General features: G+C 42.1%; 1 protein-coding gene across 3 annotated transcripts in view; it reads left to right on the top strand.

Moving 5' to 3' along the window:
• Window positions 1-16,530: 16,530 nt before the first annotated feature.
• Window positions 16,531-23,970, top strand: part of TPK1 (thiamin pyrophosphokinase 1) — a 305,419-nt gene continuing 297,979 nt past the window's right edge. For all 3 annotated transcript variants that reach the window (XR_010605792.1, XM_065628899.1, XM_065628900.1), the window contains exon 1: window positions 16,531-16,856. Coding sequence is in view for 2 of the 3 variants with exons in the window: in XM_065628899.1 (XP_065484971.1) it covers window positions 16,814-16,856 (43 nt within the window). In the remaining variant the exon portion in view is untranslated. The remainder of the gene's footprint in view (window positions 16,857-23,970) is intronic.

The following is a 23,970-nucleotide window of genomic DNA, read 5'->3' as shown; positions in this document are numbered from 1 at the left end:
AGCATATTCTCTATTTCATCACTCTTGGCACCTCTGCAAACACTGACTGGGCCCAGGACAAACCCCTGTGACACCCCTCGATACATCTACATCAATAGCCAGCCACTGTAATTACTCTCCAACTATCCTCTTCCAAATCCACCTTCGAGTCATTCCATCAGGAAGCAATGATGCGTCTTACACAACTTTTTCCAGGATGTCCAGTTCAGCCTCAGCGAAGAAGTAAATTGCTATCTGCTGTGTATAGTACATCTATCATTACGATAACAGTTCTTCTCTTCATAATATTTCCATGTGGGCTTTAATTGGCAACCTTTTGTAGCTTGGCAAAGATTTCATGAACTCTCTCTGTGCTCTGAAGAACAAAGAACAAATTTCAAAGGCAGGAAGACAACACTAACGAGTATAGCTGCTACTCACAATAAAGGTATCTCTCACTTGTAACACACTCTGGGTTTATGGTTTGTTTGGTTTTTAAAAAATCTCGTTACTGATGCATGACATTAGCAAAACCAGAGAAAACTGGCTTTTCTAGTATATGGTTTTCTACATATCCACCTTTATTTGTATAGAAAAGGCAGTGGAGAGCTCTCATAAGGCAACTTCATACCCTTTCTTATACAAACTCTGCGTCCCTTCAGAGTGAATTGTTTCAGATTGCTGGCTGGACTGAAAGCTTCTGCTTGTGATGTTAGAGGGCTCTCTGTGCTGCCTTCTATCTTGGAATAAAGTAGCTTCTCTCACAAAATATATTGCAAAAATTTTCTTGAGAACAGTTTAGAAGAAAAATGCCTGGAAGTGTATTAAAGCATATATCTTTTGATAGCACCTTGTAACAAAGATCTGTTAGGCAAGTATCCCAGATTTAAAATCTCAAGTTGGTTTAAAAGGTAGAGTTGAAGGAAATTGCGATCGCATATATGAAACATTGTACATCATAACTAATGTAATTAGAGGTCTTATTTCTCCACAGACTAATTAGAATGTAACAAATCCTTACAGAATGCAACACCTTCCAGTTTGATTCTCCAAAGTGTTAATTAAGCTTCGTTAAACTCTGGGGATGTCCTTTTTTGCTTTTTTTTTGGTGGGGCGGGGTAGGGTGTCGTTTGGTTGTGGTTTGATTTTGGGTTTTTTTGTAAACAGAGCTTAGAAGCTTTGCCCAGATTTGTTATGTGCCTTTAGGTGAGCACTATGGATAAAAGAGCTCTGGTGGTGTGATTGTTACCATCCAGCTAAATCCATCAGAGTGCATTTTTTTTTCTGAAGTGGTAGCATTGCATAAATTTGCTTTTGAGTTTACTGTAGCAGTGAAAGTGGTAAAAATAGATTATTTTTTGAAGTATGGGAGAGTCTCCATTTTAGAGGCCATTTAGGCATTGCTTATTTAGCAATCCATAATTTGCCATTTGCATCTATCTCCATTTACACTCTGCAACAGAATTAACACTGCCTCGATGCGTACTTCAAATTTAGGTAATGATAGTGGCTCAGGATTATAAGGGCGTTCCTCATATTGAGTCAGGGGTGAGAACTACTGCAAATGCTAGAGAAAATATATCGTTGTAGGCACCAGCTCTTTGATAAGATATACATGAGGGATTCTGACTGCTGTTAGGCACTTCTGCTGTCACTTTTGAAAAATGCAAGATCATTATTCCTCATGACCAGGGACTCTAGATCTAATAACTTTATTCTGCATGCAGTTAAACTAATTTTTACCTGTTTTTTATCTATTTCTTTGGTTTGTTGCTTTTGTTTCTTTGTGTCCAATGTCAAGTAGCAAAGTAATCCTGCAAATTTTTCTAGATGTGTCTTTATTTTAGTGGTAAATACAATAATGCATAGGTGATTTATTGGTTTCTACAAGGTATTGGAAACTTTTGCATCTAGAACTTTCATTAAGTGTGAGAGATCATTATTTGCCGAAGATCAGCTGGTGCTTAGCAAAACTTTCAGTCTCACTGTTCTTGACTTCTGTGACAAGGGAGATGCATTTTGAAGAGAGGTGGTTGACTGGGGACTTGGTGGAACCTATTTACATTGATTTGGATGAGGAGATTTGCCAGTTCTAACAAACACCAAATTGCCTTATGTTTTCTCACTCCCACTATTCTCATGGTAACAGAGAACTCTGCCTCATGATGCTGATTTGAGGGCTTGCCAATTATTTTAAATGCAAAACAAAGGACTAGATCTACTACTCTCTCATTTTTCTCTTTTTCCTGCAAATGTTGAAGATTTTTCCACTATGCTCATTCATGCAGGACTTGCTTGATTTCCCTCCCTTTGAAGCACTCACCTTAATTTCTCTCAAAAGTAATCACTCTTCCAGAAATGCCATTTGCCCTAGCTCTTCCTGCATCAGAATCTCCCTAGGTTTTGAAACCTAGGAAACATAGTTTTGAAAACACTGGACAAGTAACTTCGAAGTTTTTATGAGCAAAGGAGAAATAAAAAGTAAATGGATCATGGAAATTCATACACAAAGCTATTTTTGAAACTATTTTTTGTTAGTCCTCCTCTTTGGTGAGGAGAAGGGAGCTATGGTGGCTGCTGACAGAAAAGGTGATATAATAAAGTCAAGCATGGAGACCAGACACAAAAGATTAACAGAGGCAAAGCAGAGGACTGAGATAAATTCTTCTACCAAAAGCTACTCTCTGCAGAAGCTATGAAGTAATTTCAAATTATAAGTGTACAGAACTATTAACATCCCCTCTTCTTGACTGAGAGCAGGGACCTTAACCTTGGTTCCTTCTATTTTTCAATAAACTCTTACTGAGTTGTAGAAAATCCTTTAACAGATTTTTTTTTAAGCTGTTAGCATTTTGTCTAAAGCACTTAACAATTCATCAATTCATTGGAGTACAGACAAGAAGCCAGGTCTCCAGCTGAGTACCGAGTACCCTAGTAGGAGGCTTCAGTGTTATTGCACTACCTAGACCCTCTTCAGAATCAAACTTTGAGTGCAGGCTTAATGAAGGAGCCAAATTCTGTGGTTACTGTTAGAAATTTAGAGTTGACTAAATGGAACTTGTTTTAAATAATCACTGAGATTAGAATCTGGTTCATGATCTGCTCACCGTAGAAAAAGGTTTTAAAAGATATTGGGAAGAGGATTAATACCTTCTCAATAGTCTTTAGCAGTGGCGTTAGCATTTGTAAGTAAACAATAATAAAATTCAAAATTTAAGCCCACTTTTCATCACTGTGTGGACATCACTTGCTGATGAGACGTCGCTGTGGAAATGAATAATAAGCGGGAACTGCCAAAATTTGTCTTCACTTGAATGGTGCCACGGTCCAATTTACACAGCTTCAGTAGTGGGAGACAAATGAGCAGTGATTATCATTTACTCTGTCAGAAGCAATGGTAGTATGAATGGCTCTGTCCAAAATAATCAGAGTGTTGGCTATAGGCCAAAGCTACGAAAGAGCAACACATGGTGTTTTACAGATTTAGATAGTTGTATAGCTTCTGACTGCAGAAAAATCTGAAGTGAATGGATGGGGTAGAGAGCAGAGGGGGAAACGGTGTTCTAATACTGTCATTTGAGAAGATGAATACCTGTGAGATCAGACTTCCTGGTGCATGTATCTTTAAAACACAAACAGCAATATTCTGTCTCTTGTATCCACTTCTTTATGCTCAGGAGGATTACACAGTACTTTCCAGCCTTCTTCCCATGCGAATCAAACACCCTCATTCCTAGACTAAGTGGGAGATTTGTCCACTGATCATATCCTGCTCTTATTTCATTTATAAGGTCGTGGTTAAAAAGCATGAAAGATTGTGTGACAATATGAAATGCTTTAATCCAGGGGGTTTGTGGTTAGTCACCTTTCTCTCTTTCTAACCTACCTGTTCACTTTATCTAAAGGGATTGATACTCAGAAGTTGTCTTGATGCTCCCACTGGATCGGCAAAGAAATGTTTTCTGATCCTGCAGCACTGGTAGAGTTTCTGCTAGATGGTAATGGTAATACCTACTCTACATATATTCTGAATTTTCTTCTCGTCATCAGGCATCCAAAAGGAAAAGTAATACTGTGCCCTCAGCTGAAAGATTGGAAGTGAACACACTGGAATTTGAGCTCTTTGGGAAGGGATGCAGTCCCATAGGATTAACATCTATTGCACGCATTTTTCTTAATTGAGGTGGACTCATTTGGAGGTTTGATTTATTTTTAATTACCAAATGAGCTTAGCAAAATAAGCATCACTTTTATTATATAGTAATCCGGTACAAGAATTGTTGATGCCCTAGTCTGATACAGTTCTTTGTGAGGACAGGATAATTTTCCAGTAGGAATGTTCTTGCCCCTATTTTAATTGGCATTGATTTGTTCCCCAAATCTTCCCCAAATCCAGTGAAGCAACTTAGATTTTACACATTGAAGCCCTCTATGAGCTCCCTTCCATCATCAGAGCTCTACTGATGATCTTAATTTGTGTAACGTTTCTAGGAAAGGCTCTGAGCAAATTTTATCCAGCCTGAGGCGCTACACATTAAGGAGTCTTGTGAACCCTGGAACTAATGAAGCTAGATTTGCTACTTCATTAAATTTACACTTTAGTGAAGTTCTCATTACTGTTTTTCATTTTTAAAGTTAGTGTGTTAGATTTATTATGCCCATCCCTCTACAGAGTCACAGATGAAGTTACTAAAGGGAGCTGTGTTTGCAACAGAAAAGAAAAAAAGCAAATTATGAGCTACTTTCTTTGTTTTTAAAATCAAAGTCAGCTGTAACAAGAGACAGACTTCCTGAGCATCACACCCGCTGCATTGCAGAGATAATGTGAATGACAGCCATTGTTATATCACCTTGGGGTACAGCTCCAAAGAGCCATTCTTTAACAGCCGTCTTATCTTCATACTGGCTGATTTATACATTAATTAATTATATATGGCATAAATTGCAGCCCAGTAAAAATGATTTGGGCCACTTTAGGACAAGGAATATGATTTTTCACAATAACTAATACAAGGCTACGTCTTTATGTCAGTCTGACAGTACAGAGTCTCAGGGCTTCAGGGGGATAGCCTTGGCCTGAGCTGGTTGTAGCTGGGTTAACACCTGCCAGCAGCCACCTCACTGGTGCCTAAACTGGATAGGCTTCAGCTTAGTAGATCTTAGGGTCAGTGAAGGACTGCCAAACCTTGTTCTTCCTGTGTACGCAATATCAGGCCTTCGATTAAGTGAGTGCAACTTTCAAACTTTGGCTGGGATCTGATGAAGAGGAATGAGGTTGAGGTGTGAAAATTAACAAAATTAGTCCCAAGCAGACCCAAGACTGAAGATGAAGGTAATCCCACCATTAAGGTCCTCTCAGCAAGGACTTCAGAATGCTTATGACGTGTTGTAACTCCCCACTACCACTGTGAGATTAGGGAGACTGAAATGGTCAGCCTCAGGACCCAGGGATACACCTAAACAGTGAATATAATGCCAGAGAACAGGATTGCTATTAGGCTGTTTTGTATATATAAAAAAAGAAGTAACTGCACCATCAAGGAGGTTTTTCTGTATTAATAAGATCATTCTGGACTATTGGACTGCTAAAACAATAGCTGGAGTAACAACGTATTCTTAGCCCAATAGTGTGCTAACTTTTGCCCGTAACAAGATTTTGATGCTAATAAAATAAGCCAACAGTAAATTTGCTGCATTATATTCTGCTGAATTAACACAGTGGCATTTGCACTTACGATACCAAAACCCTAAGTTACTTTTTTTTTTACTTACAACCATATCAAACATACTATAGTGAAGAGACCAGTCTTGCAACATATCTTGCATAAGTGCTGAAGTAATTTTAGCTCCTTCTAGTTTGTTAAAACATGTTCTGACCCTAACAAGCTGATGCACCGCAAAGCTCAGTGCCTTGCTCTTCAATTAGCAGAAGCCAGACGTTATCCATGTCAAGGGTAAATTGGTCTTTCCCTATTCCTTGATATTCTTTGTCAAAGCTTTTATTTACTAAGCCTCTACCTTTCAAACCCAAACTCCACTCTCCCTTACTTGAGTGCTAAAATCCTCATGTATAGGCAACTTGTGTGATGAGACTGTAAATTCTTAATAAATCTTTTCTCCCATATTGTGAAATTTAGAAAGTGAGCTGTCCCAGATGAATTCTACAGTGTCTTGTAACATGTGGTCTAGATTCATCATGGCCTTTATCATGAAACAGTAAGAAAATTACTTGTTTCTCTGTCAACATTGCAGGAAACTGAGCTGTAAATTCAGAAATTACTAGGGATACTAAAATTCTCTGTATTTCTCACCTTTGCACTTGATTTCATATGTACAGATCCTTATTATTTACTTCATGGAATCTTTAAAAGCATCTTTTCCTTTGCAAAACAGACTAAAACATCATTTTAACTTATCAAGTAATAGCACTGAGCTTGTTTCTTGTTCATGTATTCTACAAATGGGGTTTCTGAATAACGACAGAGACTTCCTGGAGTGTTTCTATATCGTTCTTTTCATTTGTTTTGCTATTGAGTGTACAGGATGCTTTTAAATTATCATAGGCACTAAAGAATGTGATGACTTATTATGGCCTGTTGTCTGCCTTTTGGTAGTGTATGTATTATTTATGGTACTCATGATATTTACTTCTTCCTCACATCTGCCATGCTTTCATTGCCATAATGGTCAGAGTAAATATTTTACATTATAGCATGAGTGGTAAAACATATTCCATAGTGCAAATGAAGTAAATAACCCAATACTAGATCTTTACTCTCAAATTTCTATAGAACTGAGGGCTTTTTTGTTTTGTTTTGGTCTTAAATATCAGAGCATCACTGTTGAAGTAAAATTCACCTGTAATTAAAATTCGTCTATAAGCCTTCTCCCTTTCCTTATAAACTATTCTTGTGTAACCAATTCCTCTACTTGGGGCATGCAAATCTACTACATTATGAAATCAGTTTCTCTAATGATGCAGCTGGCAAAAACAAAAACATAATTCACAGCCTGCATCAATTTGAGAATGTTTTAACAACCCCTCAACTTGTTCTTTAAAGAACAAGTTTTAAGGTCATTGCTTCATCGATAGGTTTGCTCTAAAATAACAAACTTGGAGTAAAAGCCTGAGTATAACTACATAAAGGAAATGTGGTGCAAGGGCACAGAAAGGAAAGAACTGCACCTCTTATAATTGTGGCCTGCAGTAATGAAACTGAACTGGGCCAGGAATCATACCCCACATTAAAAATCTTTAGGAAAGGGTTTCATCAAGAGTCAGCAATTTCCTCCTCCCTTCAAAGAAGTTTAGCTTTTCTTGGGATACACTGTTTTGCAGTGTATAGCCTCAAGTGTAACACAGATTTCTTTGGTGTAGCATCTTAAGTAGGTGATATTTGCAGGAGTATTCCCTTCTCCGCTTCTTGCCAAAGCAGGAAATAATATTAATCAGCTTTGCTAAAGTCACTCCGCTCCATTATTTCAGGTAGGAGGGCCCATGGGAAGACACGGTTAGAAATCAACAGAAGGGAAGAAAAACTTAGGGAGCAGCAAGGAGGAAAAGAAAGGAACGGGGAAACAAATATTAAAATGAGAGAAAACAAGAATAAAGGAAACACACAAAATATAGAGATACTGATCAGTAGTGATGTTGAAGCAAAGTATTTATTTTAAGCCTTTCAGAGCTTAAATACTTTGGAGCATTGAGCTGAAGGAATTGCCTAATACAAAGTTGCACTTGTTTAAATAAAAACTGTCAGGTAGCATGGCCCAATGCTGTTTAAACCTGTACAATTTGATGTTCAAAATATACCGATTTAAGACTTTGGTTGTTTGTGATTTTATCCCAGTCTGCAGAACAGTTTTCACAGGTAAAATTAATAGGCCAGTATAAGCCAGGCAAAAGTGCATGTCATGTTCTCACGAGGAGTGCTTTGGATGTGACAAACTTCAGTTTACAAATGAACATGTGCTAACATCAATCTACAACTAAGTTCACCAGGATTACACTACCCTTTGGTACTTCTGCCATTGCAAAGCTGCCAGTCTTGCTATTAGGTTTGGTTTCCCCTTCTGGCTTCTGTCCCACTTGTCACTTCTGCTGTACAGAGGGAGAGAGAGAACACCCTTGAGCCCTCTGTTAGTAACTTTACCCACCTCTTTCCAGCTGTGCTGTCAACCTCCTGTCTGTTCTTTATGGCTTACAGGCAGAATCTTGGAAAGTGAATGTTGCTTTAGTGATCTTTAGTGATTACGCCCCCATGGCGAGGCTGATACATATTGAATCTCAACTTGAAACATCTTCTTCTTTGGTATTTAGATATCATGGTGAGAAACTGCATAGCAATGTCCCTGATAGAATATTCCTGCAGTAGAAGCCTGGGCGTGACTTGGTACTGTTGAGGAGGGAGTAACTTCAGCGATGGCTGCGGGAATGAAAACATCTGAAATGGCACCAAGCAAATGTGATAGGTATTGTGGCATACTCAGCAGAGTTTCTTAAAGGAAATGCAAGGAAAAGCAGAGGTTCTGCAGGAATAGAAATTTGCTGCTTGTTTCATCAAATGCATGAGCAGCCCAGCTGGATGTGGTAGTCTGTCTTTAAATGTATTAATAGGAGAAGGATTTTCTGAGGTGATGAGGTGCCAAAGGATGAATGCAAACAACTACAGCAAAAATCTCATAGGGTGCTAATCCGCATTTTAGCCACTTTGAAAATCTGATCTTAAGTAAATGGCTATCTGTCTTTTCATGAAGTAGGTAAAAAAACCCCAAACAACTAACTTGGTAAGTTTGTTTGTTTGAATGTAATTTCTAGAAACTACTTTGTACATTTACGCATACCGTACTGGTTTTTGTGCATGGAGTAGCTTAATGAACAGAAATACTTTTTGTTTTCAATTGTAGACATTTTTAAGCAAATGGTATATGTATAATGCCTTTGCACTTTCTTAGACTGCACATATTCTTTATAAATATATTTAAGGTAGATGCAGGATCACAGATAACAAAACCGATGTGGTTGGTTTACATTTGATGTGCATACCACTTTAAAATTAAGCTCATTAAAGATAATAGAATGATCCATTGGCAGGCCTTCAGCTGCAGACCTAGAGGTGACAGGCTATTTGGTGAACAATTTACTGAGTGTCGCACTCCCTCCCTCTTTCTTAACCATGGGCATTGTAAGTTCATTCTATTAACCTTAATAGGTTTGCTTTCAAAGTGTTTTACTCTGAAGATTTAAAAGTGAACTCTATCATATGTCAGCCTGCAGCTAACAAGCAACTAAACTAAAAGAAGATGCAATATATTTATCTATGTGTATATTTGTATCTATGTCCACAAGTAGTAACATCTAATGCACACGAAGAAATGATGGACTGTGCCCTGTGTGATGCTCTTCACTCTAGGTGTTTCATTGTTCCATAGGGTCTCTCAGGAATTTTTCTTTCTCTCAATTAAAGAAGCATTAATGGCAGGCATCTCTAGCTAGCAAGTGTTTTTGTATGCATTAGCTGAAAAAGGTTGTGCAAGTGAGAGAAGCTTATTTTCCTCACGAACAACTCCAGCAGATATATCTGAGGGCTGCCCTCTGTCCCAGCAGGATGTTCTTTTCTCTCCACTTGGGACCCAAAGACAGAATTAGCAAGCAAATTGTAACAGATTTAGCATCTGAGTTGAGGGTAGGCTCAGGCAGCTTTGTTCAGACTAATGGGAGAGAATAGCAGCCATTATGTTTTCTCTATTGCTTGCCTTTCAAACTGCTTATCAGACAATGCTGCTGCCACTTTTATGGAACTTAACAAAGATACTGAAGCAGCTGGGTGCCTCCCATCATTTCTGTCCCAGAGATCCCTCAAAGTGGTTCCCCCTCACAATGACACTGTCTCTGACAGATGTAGGTCCTTGCAGGACTCTACACTTCCCTTACTTTGATGAGTTAGAGCAGTGGCTTGGAGAGGTCAATACAGCTGTAAAGGTCAACTATCAAATGGCCCCACTATTCATCACCCTGGTAGTCATCACCACAGAAACACCATACCGGGCCTTAGCCAAACTTAGCCCAGCCAAGACAGAAGTAACACTAATGATTCGTGAGGAGGTGCTAGACCTGTTCTTACCCTGAGACACTAGTCACCTTCCCATCTCCACAGCCTTAGGTTCACATTCACAGTCCTGCATGCTCAAATGACTGCAGGTAAAGGTTGCCCTCCGCAGTTTTACAAGACCATTAATTGCCATGGGAGAGAGATGAGAACCTGATAGACCACCACGTGAAGCTACCGCAACTTACTTTCTCTCACTTTGAATGCAGTGGCACATGGACATGGCCAGAGTCACAAGAAAGCTTTCATCACATCTCAGCCTCCCATGCCATCCCATTTGCTCTCATATCCAGTCCAAATGCATGATGTTCACTTCCCAAATGCTGGCTCCTTGTGCCACCTACTGAGAGAGCTATGCTTACAGGAGTAATGCAGTTAGCAAGACTTGGCATTTTTTAGTGCTATGGAATGCACTTATATGAGAAACTAGACTGTGCTGGAGACATGGTCCTGAGAAGAAAATGCACAGTGATTTTCCACGTTGGCTGTCCCACACTGAGACAACAATGAGAGTTCCTGGACATGTCAGACAAAATAAGACAATCCTTCCACTCAGAATGGATTGCTCCTACTTCTTAACTCTTTTGTGCTTCCAGGACACCACAGCGAAGGCCTCTTGGAAAATCCTAGCCAAGTTGGCCAAACAGCTTGCCTAACATCTCAGCAATCTGCATAGTTTCCTGACACAACGAAGTCAACAATATAGTCATAGCTATTAGACTTCCCAGTCTCTGTTTACCATTGTCCACAGTGACTTAACAGCAGCCAGTTTGATGAAAATTCCTTATTTCAACAAGTTATCACTTCAATACACAATCCTCTTTCCAAAGTTTACTTTTCATCCATCTTCACGACAGAATATTGTTGATGATCACCATAAATCTTCTTCTCAATTTCTATAGAATAGATTGATAAACAAATGCCATCTGTCTATGCATTAGTAATACAGACTCATTTGTATTTTGCTGTTGATCTCTGGTTGATTTAAAAGTATGGGTATTTCTCATTGATGCCATTATACAGATGAGGAAAACAAAGGCATAGAATGCTACAAACCAGATCTCTCAAAGGTATGTTAGTTCCTAAATCATTATATACTCTTGAGGATATGGATCCATGTGGTTTGATTCTGTCTACACCTGTCAGTAGTAGAGCATGGATTAAAACTCAGGTCTTCTGAATGCAGTGTCCTGCCTGGTGAGCCACAGGATTATTATACCACGATTTTCTTCTGCTTTACTGTGTGACCTAAAATAATTCATAAGGTTTATCTCCAGCTTGCTCTATACCACTACAGAAACAGATTGCACTTAATATTACATATTTTTACTGTATTATAATCTCTTCGGGACTTGAAGCAAATGTGAAATTAACTAATTAACTGCTCTAGGATTAGGACTGGAAGAGTGTTTTAGATTCTGTCTGCCCATGTATGCTGCTGACTATTTGCAGGTCTTTTTTTTTTTTCCTGAATGATTGTACTTTTCTAATTGGTGTTTGAGTTTTAAGGAGGTTGTGGGGACTTAAATTGTTGGCACAGGAGAATTGCGAGGATATAATGTCTATAATAAAGCATCCAATTTATCTACTGATGCCTGCATTTTTTGAATTATAAAGCACTTAGGGATGTTCAGACAATCAGACAGCTGAGCTAGCTAAACATTCCCAACTGTATTATTCTGCATAAATACTGGAATAGGTACTAGAACGAACCATCCCAGTCTGCTAGTTTTTACTCTAGGTTCATTTTAATATAAGGTTGAGCTGTGGTGAGAAGGAAAAAATATTCTTAACATTTAGACATTGCATGAATCCTGATTGCCAGCCCTGTACAGACTGGTTTGGTTTAGCAATAAAATTGGAATAGCAGGAGGAATAAATGCCCCTTACTTTACAAGCTGCTTGTTTCAGACACGACCGACAGGGACATCTGAAGGTACCTGGGTAGTTTTTGTTCTGCACACTTTCCAATCGAAAGGGTTCAGATATATATTGCCAGTTACTGAGATCTGCCATAGTTTTTGAACAGTACCCAAAGGACTTTTCAGTCAAGCATAGAGATAAGTTTCCTGTTCTGGTGAAGGATGGCAGGAGGGAAGGGGCAAACAATAAAGCACTGAATTATGATCTCTGGCATTACCAGGCCCATTTGACTTTGGTCTGGGGGAGAGGCATTGTGCTGTGAATGCCACAAACAGTCGTGTCATTTTGTTCAACAAAGTCCTTACGTACTTACGTAGACCTTTCAGTCTCAGCTAGATTGGGCTATTTGAAAAAAGGAAAAAAAAAATCTGAAAGCTACTAATGCTGCTATAAGTTAGCCTTGGCCCTCTATCTGTACTGGGATATGCAGAGACTGGTCATCCTAAAGAAGCACAGCAAACACTGCAAGCTTTAGCCCTGTTGTATAGATCCCACTTAAATCCCCTTGCAATTCATGTTGACTTTCCTCTTCTTCCCTTGCTAAGTCCCAGGAGATGTTCTGAGTAAACGAAAGCTGCTGGCCTCCTAATCACTCTTCAACTCTTCCCATCTGATCAGTTTTAGTCATGCTCAAGTGCAGGGCTAGTCGTGCCATAACTGTGCTCTAAAGAAGCTGCCCTGCCCAACCAACTGCTTCTCTGAATAGTTTTCCTGAAGAAGAGGAAACTAGCTGGAGTCTGATAAGAATAATTTTTACATATATAAATACATATTAAAAATAAGATACATAAAATGCATCTACTCCTTACACAGGCCAGTCATCAAGTCTGTACAAAATAAATGGAAAATACATCAGGTGAGTGGACTGACTGGATGGCTAGTTACCAGAGGAGGTTTAAAAGGTCTGAGCACTCCCACAACCTTTCCTGCCAATCATTCAGAAACTGTGTCTGTCAGACAGCCTCATCTGTCACTCAGGAACTACATCTGCTTGCCTGTTTATTTTCTCACTTAAGGTTGAGGTCTCCTGCCCTCCTTTTAACTAATCAGAGGAGACAGCAGTAATCAAAGCACAGGATCAGTGCTCCTGGGATGTCTTTCTTGAGTAGCCTCTCTGTGTGTTCTTCTGCAAACCTTGCAAAGAAACGTAGGCATATACAACCGGAGGAAAAGAACAGGGGAGAAGGTGGGGGTTTTTTTTGGCTTGGTTTGGTTTGGTTTGAGATCCAGCTAGAGGAAAGAAATATTGCTGAATCTTATATGCTACCTGGAAAAACAGGCGTAATATTTACTGAGGAATTTCCCATGCGTGACAGGAAAAAAAACTGTTGCTAGTTCGTTAAGTGGTAGCACTTCATGGGAAAATTCAACTGATGTCCTAGCGCAGAGGTAAAGTGCAAAAGGTAGGTGAAAGTGTTGTTTTTCAAAAAAGCAAATCAGCCTCTTGACTACTAGTTGTCCCTAAGGAACTATCCATAAGAGAACATGCCAGGCTGGGTGGAGTTATTAATTTTGCCTCTCTGAAACTTCCTCTACTAGAAACCTTTGCTAGGCTCTGCTAAACAATATTAAATAGTTGTCAGAGCCTGCCTCACAGAACGGTGCATTTCAGCGTCGACTGAAGTCACTCCTGTGGAGTTGACCCTTAAAAAGAGCTTTATACTGTGGATGAGAGGTTTGTACCTGAAAGAACAGGTGGTGAAAGAAAGACAGAGTTCAGGGAGAGAAAGCGCATCTGACTCGTTAGTCCTTTCCCTCGTCGTGGAGTGGGCTGGCAGTTTGCCTTGCCCTGCAGACCTTTGCGCATCTTGAAAGGATTTGAAGGATACCAGTGCCAGCCTGCTCTCTCAAGACGGATTTCTCTTTGTAATGCTATTGTTGTGATGAATCATGTGTTACTATGATTAGCAGAGAGAGGTACAATTACGTTTTTGCAGTGGTGGCTGGTAAAGGATTGCCTGGGCCTGCAGGCCTGAGAGAGGTAGAAAAATCATTTTGTCAGATATGAAGAGAGTGAAGAGATGGAAATTATTGCATTTACAGAAAAATAAATCTTGAAAAGGAGAACAGGGGGACGAAGGCTTGTAAGTGAATCCTACCACGAAGAGGGCCCTGACTGAGATGGACCTTTCCTCTGAGCAAGTATGGTTGTTCCCATGCATAAGAATCCACTGCTGCTTATCAGCAACTACTTGTACCAGATGGTAAGCCCAAGAACAAATAATTTAAAAAAAGATTTACAGAGGAGACTGACAGATACGGAAGAAAAATAAGCTATACTGGAGTAAGTTTAATAATTTCACCCAGCAGTAGCAAAGCGTGTGGCAAAATCAAAAGGCGTGGAAAAAAAAAAAAAAGAATGGAAGAGGAGACAATTAATTAAGAGGAGAGCACAGGTCAACTGTATGGCGGTCCCCACATAGCTAGTTTCTTGGGAGGGAGAGCGAGCTACTTCTTCCTAATGCTGTTCTTAACCTGCTTCTAGAATGCTACCAAAGTTTTATTAGTGTTCAAAATTTAAGTTCTCAGTGGAGAAGGAGGAAAACTTTCAAATGACACAAAAGTTAAACAAAACATTTTCTGTTTCTATAGTGTAAATGACAGTAATTTCTCGATGTCATTAATATCTTTTCCTTGTTTCCCCAAAAATGCTCATTTCTCTCATTGTCAAGTCAGGAAAGCTTCCAGTGCGTCTGAATTTCTATCAGCCTTTGTAGACTAAAATTGCTTGCAGAGTGTAATCCCTTGCGGGTGGCAGGACAGCTTATCTGCAAGTTCCAAAGCAAAGGCTTGGTGCTCGCACCATTCAAACCAAAGGTGCACCTACAGCCATTACAGACCTGTGTCATCGTGCAGGATGAATGTGGCCCAGCCTCGCCCAAACACTTAAGTCATGTAAATCTTGTTGATTTGAGCATGAATCTCGGACTAACAGTGCAGGCTGAGTGGTGGGCTGATGTGTTGGTCCCGCTTCCCTCCCATTTGACTGGAAACCTTAATCGACTACCACGCCGTCCTTCTCCAAACACCTCTAAAACCGGGCCTCACCCTCCCGTCTTGTCCCACCCCCGGGTGCCTCAGTGGAGGACACGCTCCAGAAGGCGGCCCAGCGGCGCCGTACGGGACCCGGCGGTCCCCCCGGGCCGCTCGGCTGCCCTGTGCGGGGTCGGCCGGTGCCCGGTGTTGGCGGGCAGTGCTCCTCTGCTACCCTCTGCTGCGGGGCCCCCGAACCGCCACCGAGAGCGGCGGTGCGAGGGGAGCTCCATGCACCGCGGCGGGGGGAGCGGCGCTGGAGGCGCCTGGCAGCAGATGGCCGCCCCCGTGCCCCATGGGGCGGGCGGGTGGGTAGGGGCAGCTGCGGAATCAAGGGCTGGTCCAGAAGCTGGAAACGCATTAGAACCACATTTCAGGGGGCAAAACCTGACCCCTGTGCTCCCAGCACAAACTTAAGAGGTGTCATGCATTTTTTGCCCGAAGATGACTAATTTCCCAGTTGAGTCTGTAAGCAGTTTATATGTTTATATAAAAAGTTTTGCGATTATATTAATTCTAACTGCGACTTAAGCTGCGACTAAAAATGCCACATTATTCTGCGAGGCCTTGAAAACGAGGGAGAAACAGCCCCGAGCCCCTGTGCCAGCTGTTCTCACCCCTGGGGCTTTGTGCAGGGGCAAAGCCGAATCCTGCAGCACCGGCCGGGCTCCGCTGCATCCCCAGCACAGCAGGAGCTGCAGGATGGCAGCAGCACAACGGGCTCGGGCCTTGCGGCAGGATTGCAGCTGCGGTTTGGAGCAGTTTTTTTTTTTTCCCCTCCAGTTTCGACAGGCAGGAAGCCATTAACGAGTTGTATTTTGAGTGAAGTGTTCATTACAGGATCTCAAAGCGGAACGCTTCCAGCACGGACAGCGACTTAATAATTTCGTTTTCTTTTTAATGACGGTGTCTATCATTCTTTGCCCTAAGTAACCTCTCCGTACACCAGATACAAAGTTTAATAAAAAAAGAGAAGTCCTCTGCGGCCGCCTTTTTACTCAGAATATGAAAGGGCGAGCAGGTCACGCCGCTTCCTCGCGTTGTAGCTGCTCTTCCCGGCCCCCCAACGCAGCTGTAACGAGGTCGGCATTGCTCAGGTGCTGGAGCCGCCTCCGAGGCGCGGCGGCAGCCGCTGGGACGAGCCCCAGAGGGGTCGGGGGAAGGAGGTAAAAACCTCGCGGGTCAAGCAGCAAGCCTGCGCAGGGTACGGCCGCCCCGCGTCCCGCCTCCCGCCCCCTGCTCAGGGCCGGCGCTGGCGGGCCAGGCTCTGCCTCAGCCCGCCCGACCCCGGCGGCACACGCCCCAGCGGCCGCACGGCCTATCAGCGAGGGCGGGGCTCGGGGCATCGCCGCCGCACGGCCAATCAGCGAGGGCGGGGCTCGGGGCATCGCCGCCGCTCCCTACTGCCCCGCCTTCCCGCTGCTGAATCCACCGCCGAGCAACGGATCGCGGCGGCGATCGATTCTCTCGGCTTGCCTCTCCGCCCTCTCGCGGTTAACGCACCACCCCGGGGGCGGGTGCCGGTGCTGGTGCCGGGGGAGTGCAGGAGGACGCGCGGCCGCAGGTGACCAAGCGGCGGCGCCGCCACCTGCTGCCTGGTCGCTGGCTAAGCGCGGGCGCAGCCACCGCGGCTGTGCAAACGGAGCTCGCTCCTCAGTGGGAAGGGTGCGCTCCCACCCCCACCCCCCGGTCCCGCCGCGCTGAGGGAGCCGCGGGTCTCTCTGTGCCTTTTCTGTTCGCCTGCCCCGCGAGCGGGGCGGCCCGGGGCCATGGAGCGCGCGTTCACGCCGCTGGACTGCCTCCTGCCCACCGGTACGGTACCAACCGCCCCCGCGCCCGCACCGCCGGGATCCGCAGCCCCCCAGGGCGGGCCCGGCGTTCGAACACCGCGGTGTGAGCACCGCAACGTCCTGCCCGCCGCGCTCCACGTGTCCCGTGAGCGGTGCTCGCCGTCTGCTAGGCCGGAACGGGCTGCCCAGGGAGGTTGCGGAGTCTCCTTCTCTGGAGACATTCGAAACCTGCCTGGACGCCTTCCTGTGTAACCTCATCTGGGTGTTCCTGCTCCAGCGGGGGGATTGGACTAGATGATCTTTCGAGGTCCCTTCCAATCCCTGACATTCTGTGATTCTGTGTGCCGCACTTAGGCTGGTTTCTTTTTAATATGCCAACTTATTACCGTTTTAACCCACTTAGAGTTAAAATTTGTGTTTAAAACGTCAACCCCTTTGGCTTTAATCAGTATCTGTGGGTCGCTTGCCAGTGTTGGCTTGGGTTGGCAGGGCGGAGTGCTCTGGTGAAGTGGGTCTCTTAGCAAAGGGACCTGTGGGCTTGGCTTCCTCTGGCTGCCTTTGGCTTCTGAGGCCCTGACCCTGCCTTGGCACTCCACCCTGCAGCCTCCACATGCACCCCGCTTGCCTTATCCTTTCTGCAAGGCGAAGCTTTCAGGTTTTGTTTGCATCTCCTGTGCTGCTCTCAGGTGTTCTGTTTCTGTGGATTATTTTTGAGACCTGAGGGGTGAGCGTTATTAATATATTAATAATATATATTAATATATATAATTAACCTCATCATCTTAACTGCTTGAGAGAGTCCAGTGCAGGGCCACAAAGATGATGAAGGGAGTGGAGCATCTCCCTTATGAGGAAAGGCTGAGGGAGCTGGGTCTCTTTAGCTTGGAGGAGAGGAGACTGAGGGGTGACCTCATCAATGTTTATAAATATGTAAAGGGTGAGTGTCAGGAGGATGGAGCCAGGCTCTTCTCAGTGACAACTAATGATAGGACAAGGGGCAATGGGTACAAACTGGAACACAAGAGGTTCCACTTAAATATGAAAAGAAACTTCTTCACAGTGAGGGTGACAGAACACTGGAACGGGCTGCCCAGGGAGGTTGTGGAGTCTCCTTCTCTGGAGACATTCAAAACCCGCCTGGACGCCTTCCTGTGTTACCTGATCTAGGTGTTCCTGCTCTGACTAGATGATCTTTTGAGGTCCCTTCCAATCCCTAGCATTCTGTGATTCTGTCTTGACAAGGGATAGAGCACCTCTGGTGATCGCAGACACATCTAAGTAGTTTGTGTACTGTTCAGAATAAGCACCTCTTCTCCACAACATGTTTGCAGTATCTAATTTTGCAGTAGGGCCCAATTTGCTATTCAGTGATAGCATTATAAACACTAAATATTTTTATCTTTTTATAACGTGATTTTAAAGCTGCATAAAAATCATTTTGGCATAGCAGCTGAATTCTGACTTATACTACTCTTTTCTGCTTTTCTCTGGCACTAGGACTTCAGCTGCCACAGTGAGGTAGATGTTATTTATTTACTAGCAAGATCTGGAGGAAGGGAAGAGTTTAACAGAATGTACACTTTTAACACATTTTTACAGCTAGCAGTTCAAGAGCATGTTTAAACTCTTTCCGGTATTTTTTTTTAAATTACATTTTGCTCGAATTTTTAAAAATCTCTTCAGGCTATATTCAAAGCTAGTAATGGGTAAAGCTGTACTCAAGGTATTCGTGCCAGGAATGTGTATTTGGCTCTGTGCATGTATATAAGTGAGATGCATCGTTGCTTTGGGTAGAAAAAAGGAATGATCATGGAGGTGAGATTTTAATGGGTTAACTATGATTCATTGCAGCGTGATGCCCTCTTGTATGAAATGAGGAATAACTACTTCCTAAATATATAGTAAGGTGAGACAAAAAAAGGACCTTAAAAATTTATCCCTGGGGAAGAACGGGCATTGCTCATTATATTGTAAGGTGGTTGCTTTTCGTAGGCATTTTTATGATGGTAGGGCTAATATACGTCCCCAGTTTCCACCAGTTTCCAGGAGTGCTGTGTTTGTGGTATGTGTGTGTTTGTTTGTTCGTTTTTCCTCCTTTGGCTATATCTGGTTGGAGTTGAAGATTTGGGATGTTTTGGGGAAGTTTGTTCACAGTTTTCAGATGACCCATAGCCTTCTCAGACCAGAGGCTTCAGCTGGGTGTCAAGAAGCTGCCTTCTAAAGAATGGCTGCTACAAGTATACAAATTGGTTGTACAGGATAGTGTGCCTATGAAGTGCACAGTGGTACTGCATCTGGAGCCTCGTCATCATTACAAACATTCATTACCAGCATTTCCAATTGGTTTGGCCTGCTCAAAGTATGCAAGGCTGAGCAGATTTATTTGGCAGTTCCACAGTTTAAGATCTGGTATCTCGCTTGGGGAACTCAGAAATAAGGTTTTCAAAACTGGGTGGGTACTGGGTGGTAGTTCTTGAGGAAGTTGATGGTTCCTCCATCTGTTTGCTTTGGTGGGGTATGTGTTGAAGTGTCCAAATAATATAAAGCAAATTTATGTAGAATATGATGCTTCTTAGAAGTTAGACGTGAGGTTACAAAATAAACCCTTGTGAGGACATTGAAGTACTAGAGACCTTGTCCCCTTGCCTTCAGTAATCTAAAGGTATAGCAATTGTCTATAATGTTTCTGGTTGCTCTCTAAAGCCCTGAGTAAACATAGTGGCACATTGTGATGGGGAGAGTGTGAAAGATTTGTCAGCTATGTTTGGAGGTTATTAGTTACTTTATTTTTCTTTTTGAAGGTGCTCAGAAATTATGCTGATATTTATACAGAATAGAATAAAAACCTTACAGGTTTTGGAACCTAATATTAGGTGCCTGAATTTGAATTTTAGGGCCATGTGTGCCTTGGTAATTTTAGTCAGTGCAGTTAGAGTTGGTTCTTATTTAGATTGTATGTCTTTCTGTATAGCACCTGATAGAAGTCCAAGTAGTAGGTATTTGAGAACTGCTGTACTAACTAATATGCTCAGGGACTTTGAACATTATTCAGTGAAACAGCTGGAGCTTGGTTGAAAATCACCACGCTACAGTCAAAATGCTGTGCTGTGGGCTTCAGAACTGTGTTGATTTGCTTAACATTTAGAATAGGTAATGAGGTAGAATTTAAAGTGGGATTGAGCTCTAAATTTGAGTATTGCATACTGAAACAAATACCTTTTTATTTCCTCATGAAATGAAACCACTAAAAAGGCTCACAGAAGTCCACCCTGAAGTCCTGTGTGCTGCTGTGAGAGCATCAGGCAGAAGCTTGACAGAGTAAAGCTGTGATGCAGCTGTTGTAGAAAGCTCATACTGGTGTCACACTACGACCTATGAATCTTGATAAGAGTAGCTTTGTTTCTTCTGGAGCATCCTTGATAGACTAGACATTTCCTTCCTGCTGTTTATACCCTTTTTGTGCACTATCATTGCCTCCTGTTGCTGGTCCCAGACTGTGCTGCAGGCACTACTGCAGAGAGGCAAGTGTTTCTAATTTATTATTTTAATACCATGAACTTTAGGAGCTTAGTATACTATGCTTCTGATACTTGTGACTGCTTAACAGTGGAAGTACTGTAGCATCCTCTAATAAGGTTGCCCCTGAATACCACTTGAGACTTTTAGAAGGTCAGAGTGACAGTTTACTAAGCTATATTTTCTCACAGGGAACATTTTACATTGTGAGCTGTAATACAGCCTGGATTCTCACTCATCTCCAGATGTGATTAATGATTCTTTGCTTTGCACAGCCCTGAAAGTGCAGCTCATTATTGGTTTTATCAAGTGGAGTGAGGCAGAGAGAGGTTATCTTCCTCAGTTTATAATCCAACAACTCCCAATACAAGTGTCTTGTCTTGTTGAGACAAAGGGACTGCAAAGAAACAGCAGCTCTAGTCTCTCTGCTCCCTTCTGTTCCTCGTGGGAGGTTTGTTGGAGCTGAGCTTCCTATGATTGACAGGGAGCCGGTACTACCAGGGAGGGTTGGTTCTTCTGTCCCCACTCCTCTGTGCCCTGAGTCCTGTGACCAAATGCGTTCCTGAACTCTGCTGCATCGAGAGCTAGTGGTTAAAACTTGGTCTGCTGAGAAGAGGGTATGGTAACTTCGTCTCACTGAAGCAAGGTCATCTGTATGTCATGAGAGACAGAGCCACAACAAATAGGACAAAGACTGCTTCAGAATTATGTGGAAATATATAGTTGTGTCTTTGTGCAAAGGGACTATAAAATTCTTTATTGAATTTAAAGCAAAGAGAACAAGAGGAAGAAACAATGCACTGTGAATGCTCTTCCATCATTCCCTAAGCTTGATTGTCTCTTGCTTTACTATATGTCTTCTCCTGGAAATGTTACTGAGTGTAAACAAGTCACCTCTGAAAGGATTATATCACCATATTCCTTTTTAAATGCCTAGGGCTTTAACTTCCTCTTTAATGTTCTCTTTTCTCTGACACTAAGGATTGAGAGTTATTTGTAAAACAGTGACATGTTTGCCATTCACTGAATGACCTCCAGCGTGGTATAAGTGCCAATAACCATCTAAATGCCCCTTCCCTGCAGCTCTGCATGGTCTCTGTGATGCATTATCTTGCAGTCTAATACACAAAAGTCTGTGGCAGAAATCCAGACAGTCATGGGTTAGGAAATCAACCTGATGGTCTCTGTTACCTGTTGAACATTAAAGGTTTATGAAAGGGGTGGGGTCTCAGGCTTTCGAGTAGCTCTGTAGTTTTACAGGTTTTGTGGCACCGCTGTTGGGTCAGACTAGTGGAGGTTTCATGTGAGTCAGATGGTTCAAAAGCTGTGATTGAGTTCACCAAAGTTGAAAAATGTTTCCAGGGGTGACAGTCCTTTAAGACTACTTCAGGAGTTCCTCAATGAATTTAGCACTTCCACATGGCTGTTATACTGTTCTATCTTTTTAATTGAAACACACTTAAAATGCTTTTTTTTTACGTGAATGTTGCTGACCCACTCCTGTTCTTCATTTAATGTAAGTAGTAACACCATTCATTTAGTTGAGTTACCTGGGTGCCTTAGCTTGTTTTTGAAGTAGCTGTAAATATTCCGTGTTGGACCCTGCTGCTTGTTAAACTGCTGTGCTGGGTCAGCAGTTGTTCTGTAAGCATTGTTGTATAGGTTACTCACAGGTGCACTTATGAGTGAGGTATTACAGATGGCATTTAGCAGACATAATCATTGTTAACCTCACCACTTTCTGTTAGATATTTGCTTTCACACACTGATAGCTTTTGGAGTTTTTTTTTTCTTTTTTTTTAAATGCTTTATATGCAGCTGTGTTATTTGGAATGGGGCAGCAAGCTGTCTTTAACCATTTGAGCTAACTGGAAAATGAATATACATTTACTTATTTTCATACACTCACACAGAGCCCCCTTTTGAAATTAGTTGGCATTGGAGCTGGTTGCTGTTTGTTTGTCTGGATGATAGATGCTCTTCTTGTCCAGTACCAGTGCACCAATAGTTCCATGTCTTGTGGTCACTAATAGGGCGTAGCTGACTCTGTTGGATGGGAATATAATAGTGGAGGGGACTGACATGATCTTAAAAAAAACCCCAAAAAACCACAACCAAACAAAACTTGCACCCCCCCCCGGCCCCCAACACTAGAGTATAAGCAATAATGATATCACTGGAGTTTCTGAGACAAAAGCTCCCATTCATTACTGCTTGCACAGGTAGTAAAGCATTCAGATAAATTCCTTTTGGAAGGTCTTGTTATTGTCCATCAGTTGAGACTTTTAAGAGCAGCTTATACTGAGTTCTGTGAGGAGTCACTTAGGTGTAGCAGATTGAGCCTTAAAGCCAGGAAATGCACTAGCTGGCCTCCTGCAGTGATGTGTGGGGTTTTTTTTCAGTGGGTTTTTTTGTCTTGGTTTGGTTTGCTTGTGATTTTTTTTTTTTCCTCCTCCTTGTGTGATTTAATATCGTATAAGGACGTGGCAAATTCAGAAGTCAAGGAAAATAGTGGGCTTTCGGGTTTTGTTTTTGTTTTTTTATTGCATTTTGCTTGCATGCCTCTGGTCAGCAGCTTTGATGTTATGTTTTATCTAAAATCTGTGTATATACAGATATATAAAAGCTAGTTGCTTTCTGGAAGTGGAAAACAGAAGAGGCTCTTTTTTCCTGTTTGCAAAGCTCATCCAAGTCTGATTTATGGAGAAATTGAATATGAAGCAAAGAAATGAGGCAGTTTACTTACATGGGAGAAAACATAATATGTATAGGTTTCAGATCTTTCAAGATCCAAAAATAACAAATCCAAGGCATACTTGTGGATTTGCTGTAGATTTGAACACCCTGAGACATTAATCAAAGCTTAATCTACGCAGAAAATAGCACTATTAAGAGTAAAACCTAAAATCAAAGTCTTAAAAAGGAAAAAAACCAACCAACCAAACCCTAAAAAACCCTAAGCAAACAAACCACCTGAAAACAAATATAAGGGGCTAACAGCTTCTCTTCATAAATCACTTCTCAGCAGCTTTCACTTCTAGTTAGTTGTGGATTTGGATGTAACCCAAGGGATTTGGACGTTTAAGAACAGTGCTATTAACCAGTGGTTTGTCCAGGGAAATTACTAGCTAGAAATGTAACAAATTTTTTTCTGTGTGACATGATAAAAATAATCTATGCTGGTCTTAAAGCACGGTTGTCGTAAAATGGGGATGAAAGGAGAGAAAGAGGGGACACTCACCTCTCTACCTCTACAGAACAACCAACCAAAAAAAACCTCAAACAAAAACGACAAAACAAAAATGACAAAACAAAACCAAACCAACCAAAAAAACCCAAACCCCAAATACTCCAACCACCAACCAAACCCACAAATGAACAAAAAAGCCAACAACTCAGTAGCAGATCTTACCCAGTACAAAATATAGTGAATTAACAAGGGAGACCTCTGGTGTACACACCTGCTCTTTGGTACATTATAGAACATTGCTCATCTCTGATCCCTACAGACAGAGAGGAATTTGCAGTGTGTCCAGCAAGATTAACTAATCTGATCTATTGCCAGGTAATTTCAAGATTGAAAAGAACTATCAGTTGGCCCTTCCACCAGCGTGACTATA

Source organism: Caloenas nicobarica, chromosome 2 (assembly GCF_036013445.1).
Source record: "Caloenas nicobarica isolate bCalNic1 chromosome 2, bCalNic1.hap1, whole genome shotgun sequence".
NCBI lineage: Eukaryota > Metazoa > Chordata > Aves > Columbiformes > Columbidae > Caloenas > Caloenas nicobarica.
The sequence above is the reverse complement of the archived record's forward strand: the minus strand, read 5'-3'. Positions and strand labels throughout refer to the sequence as shown.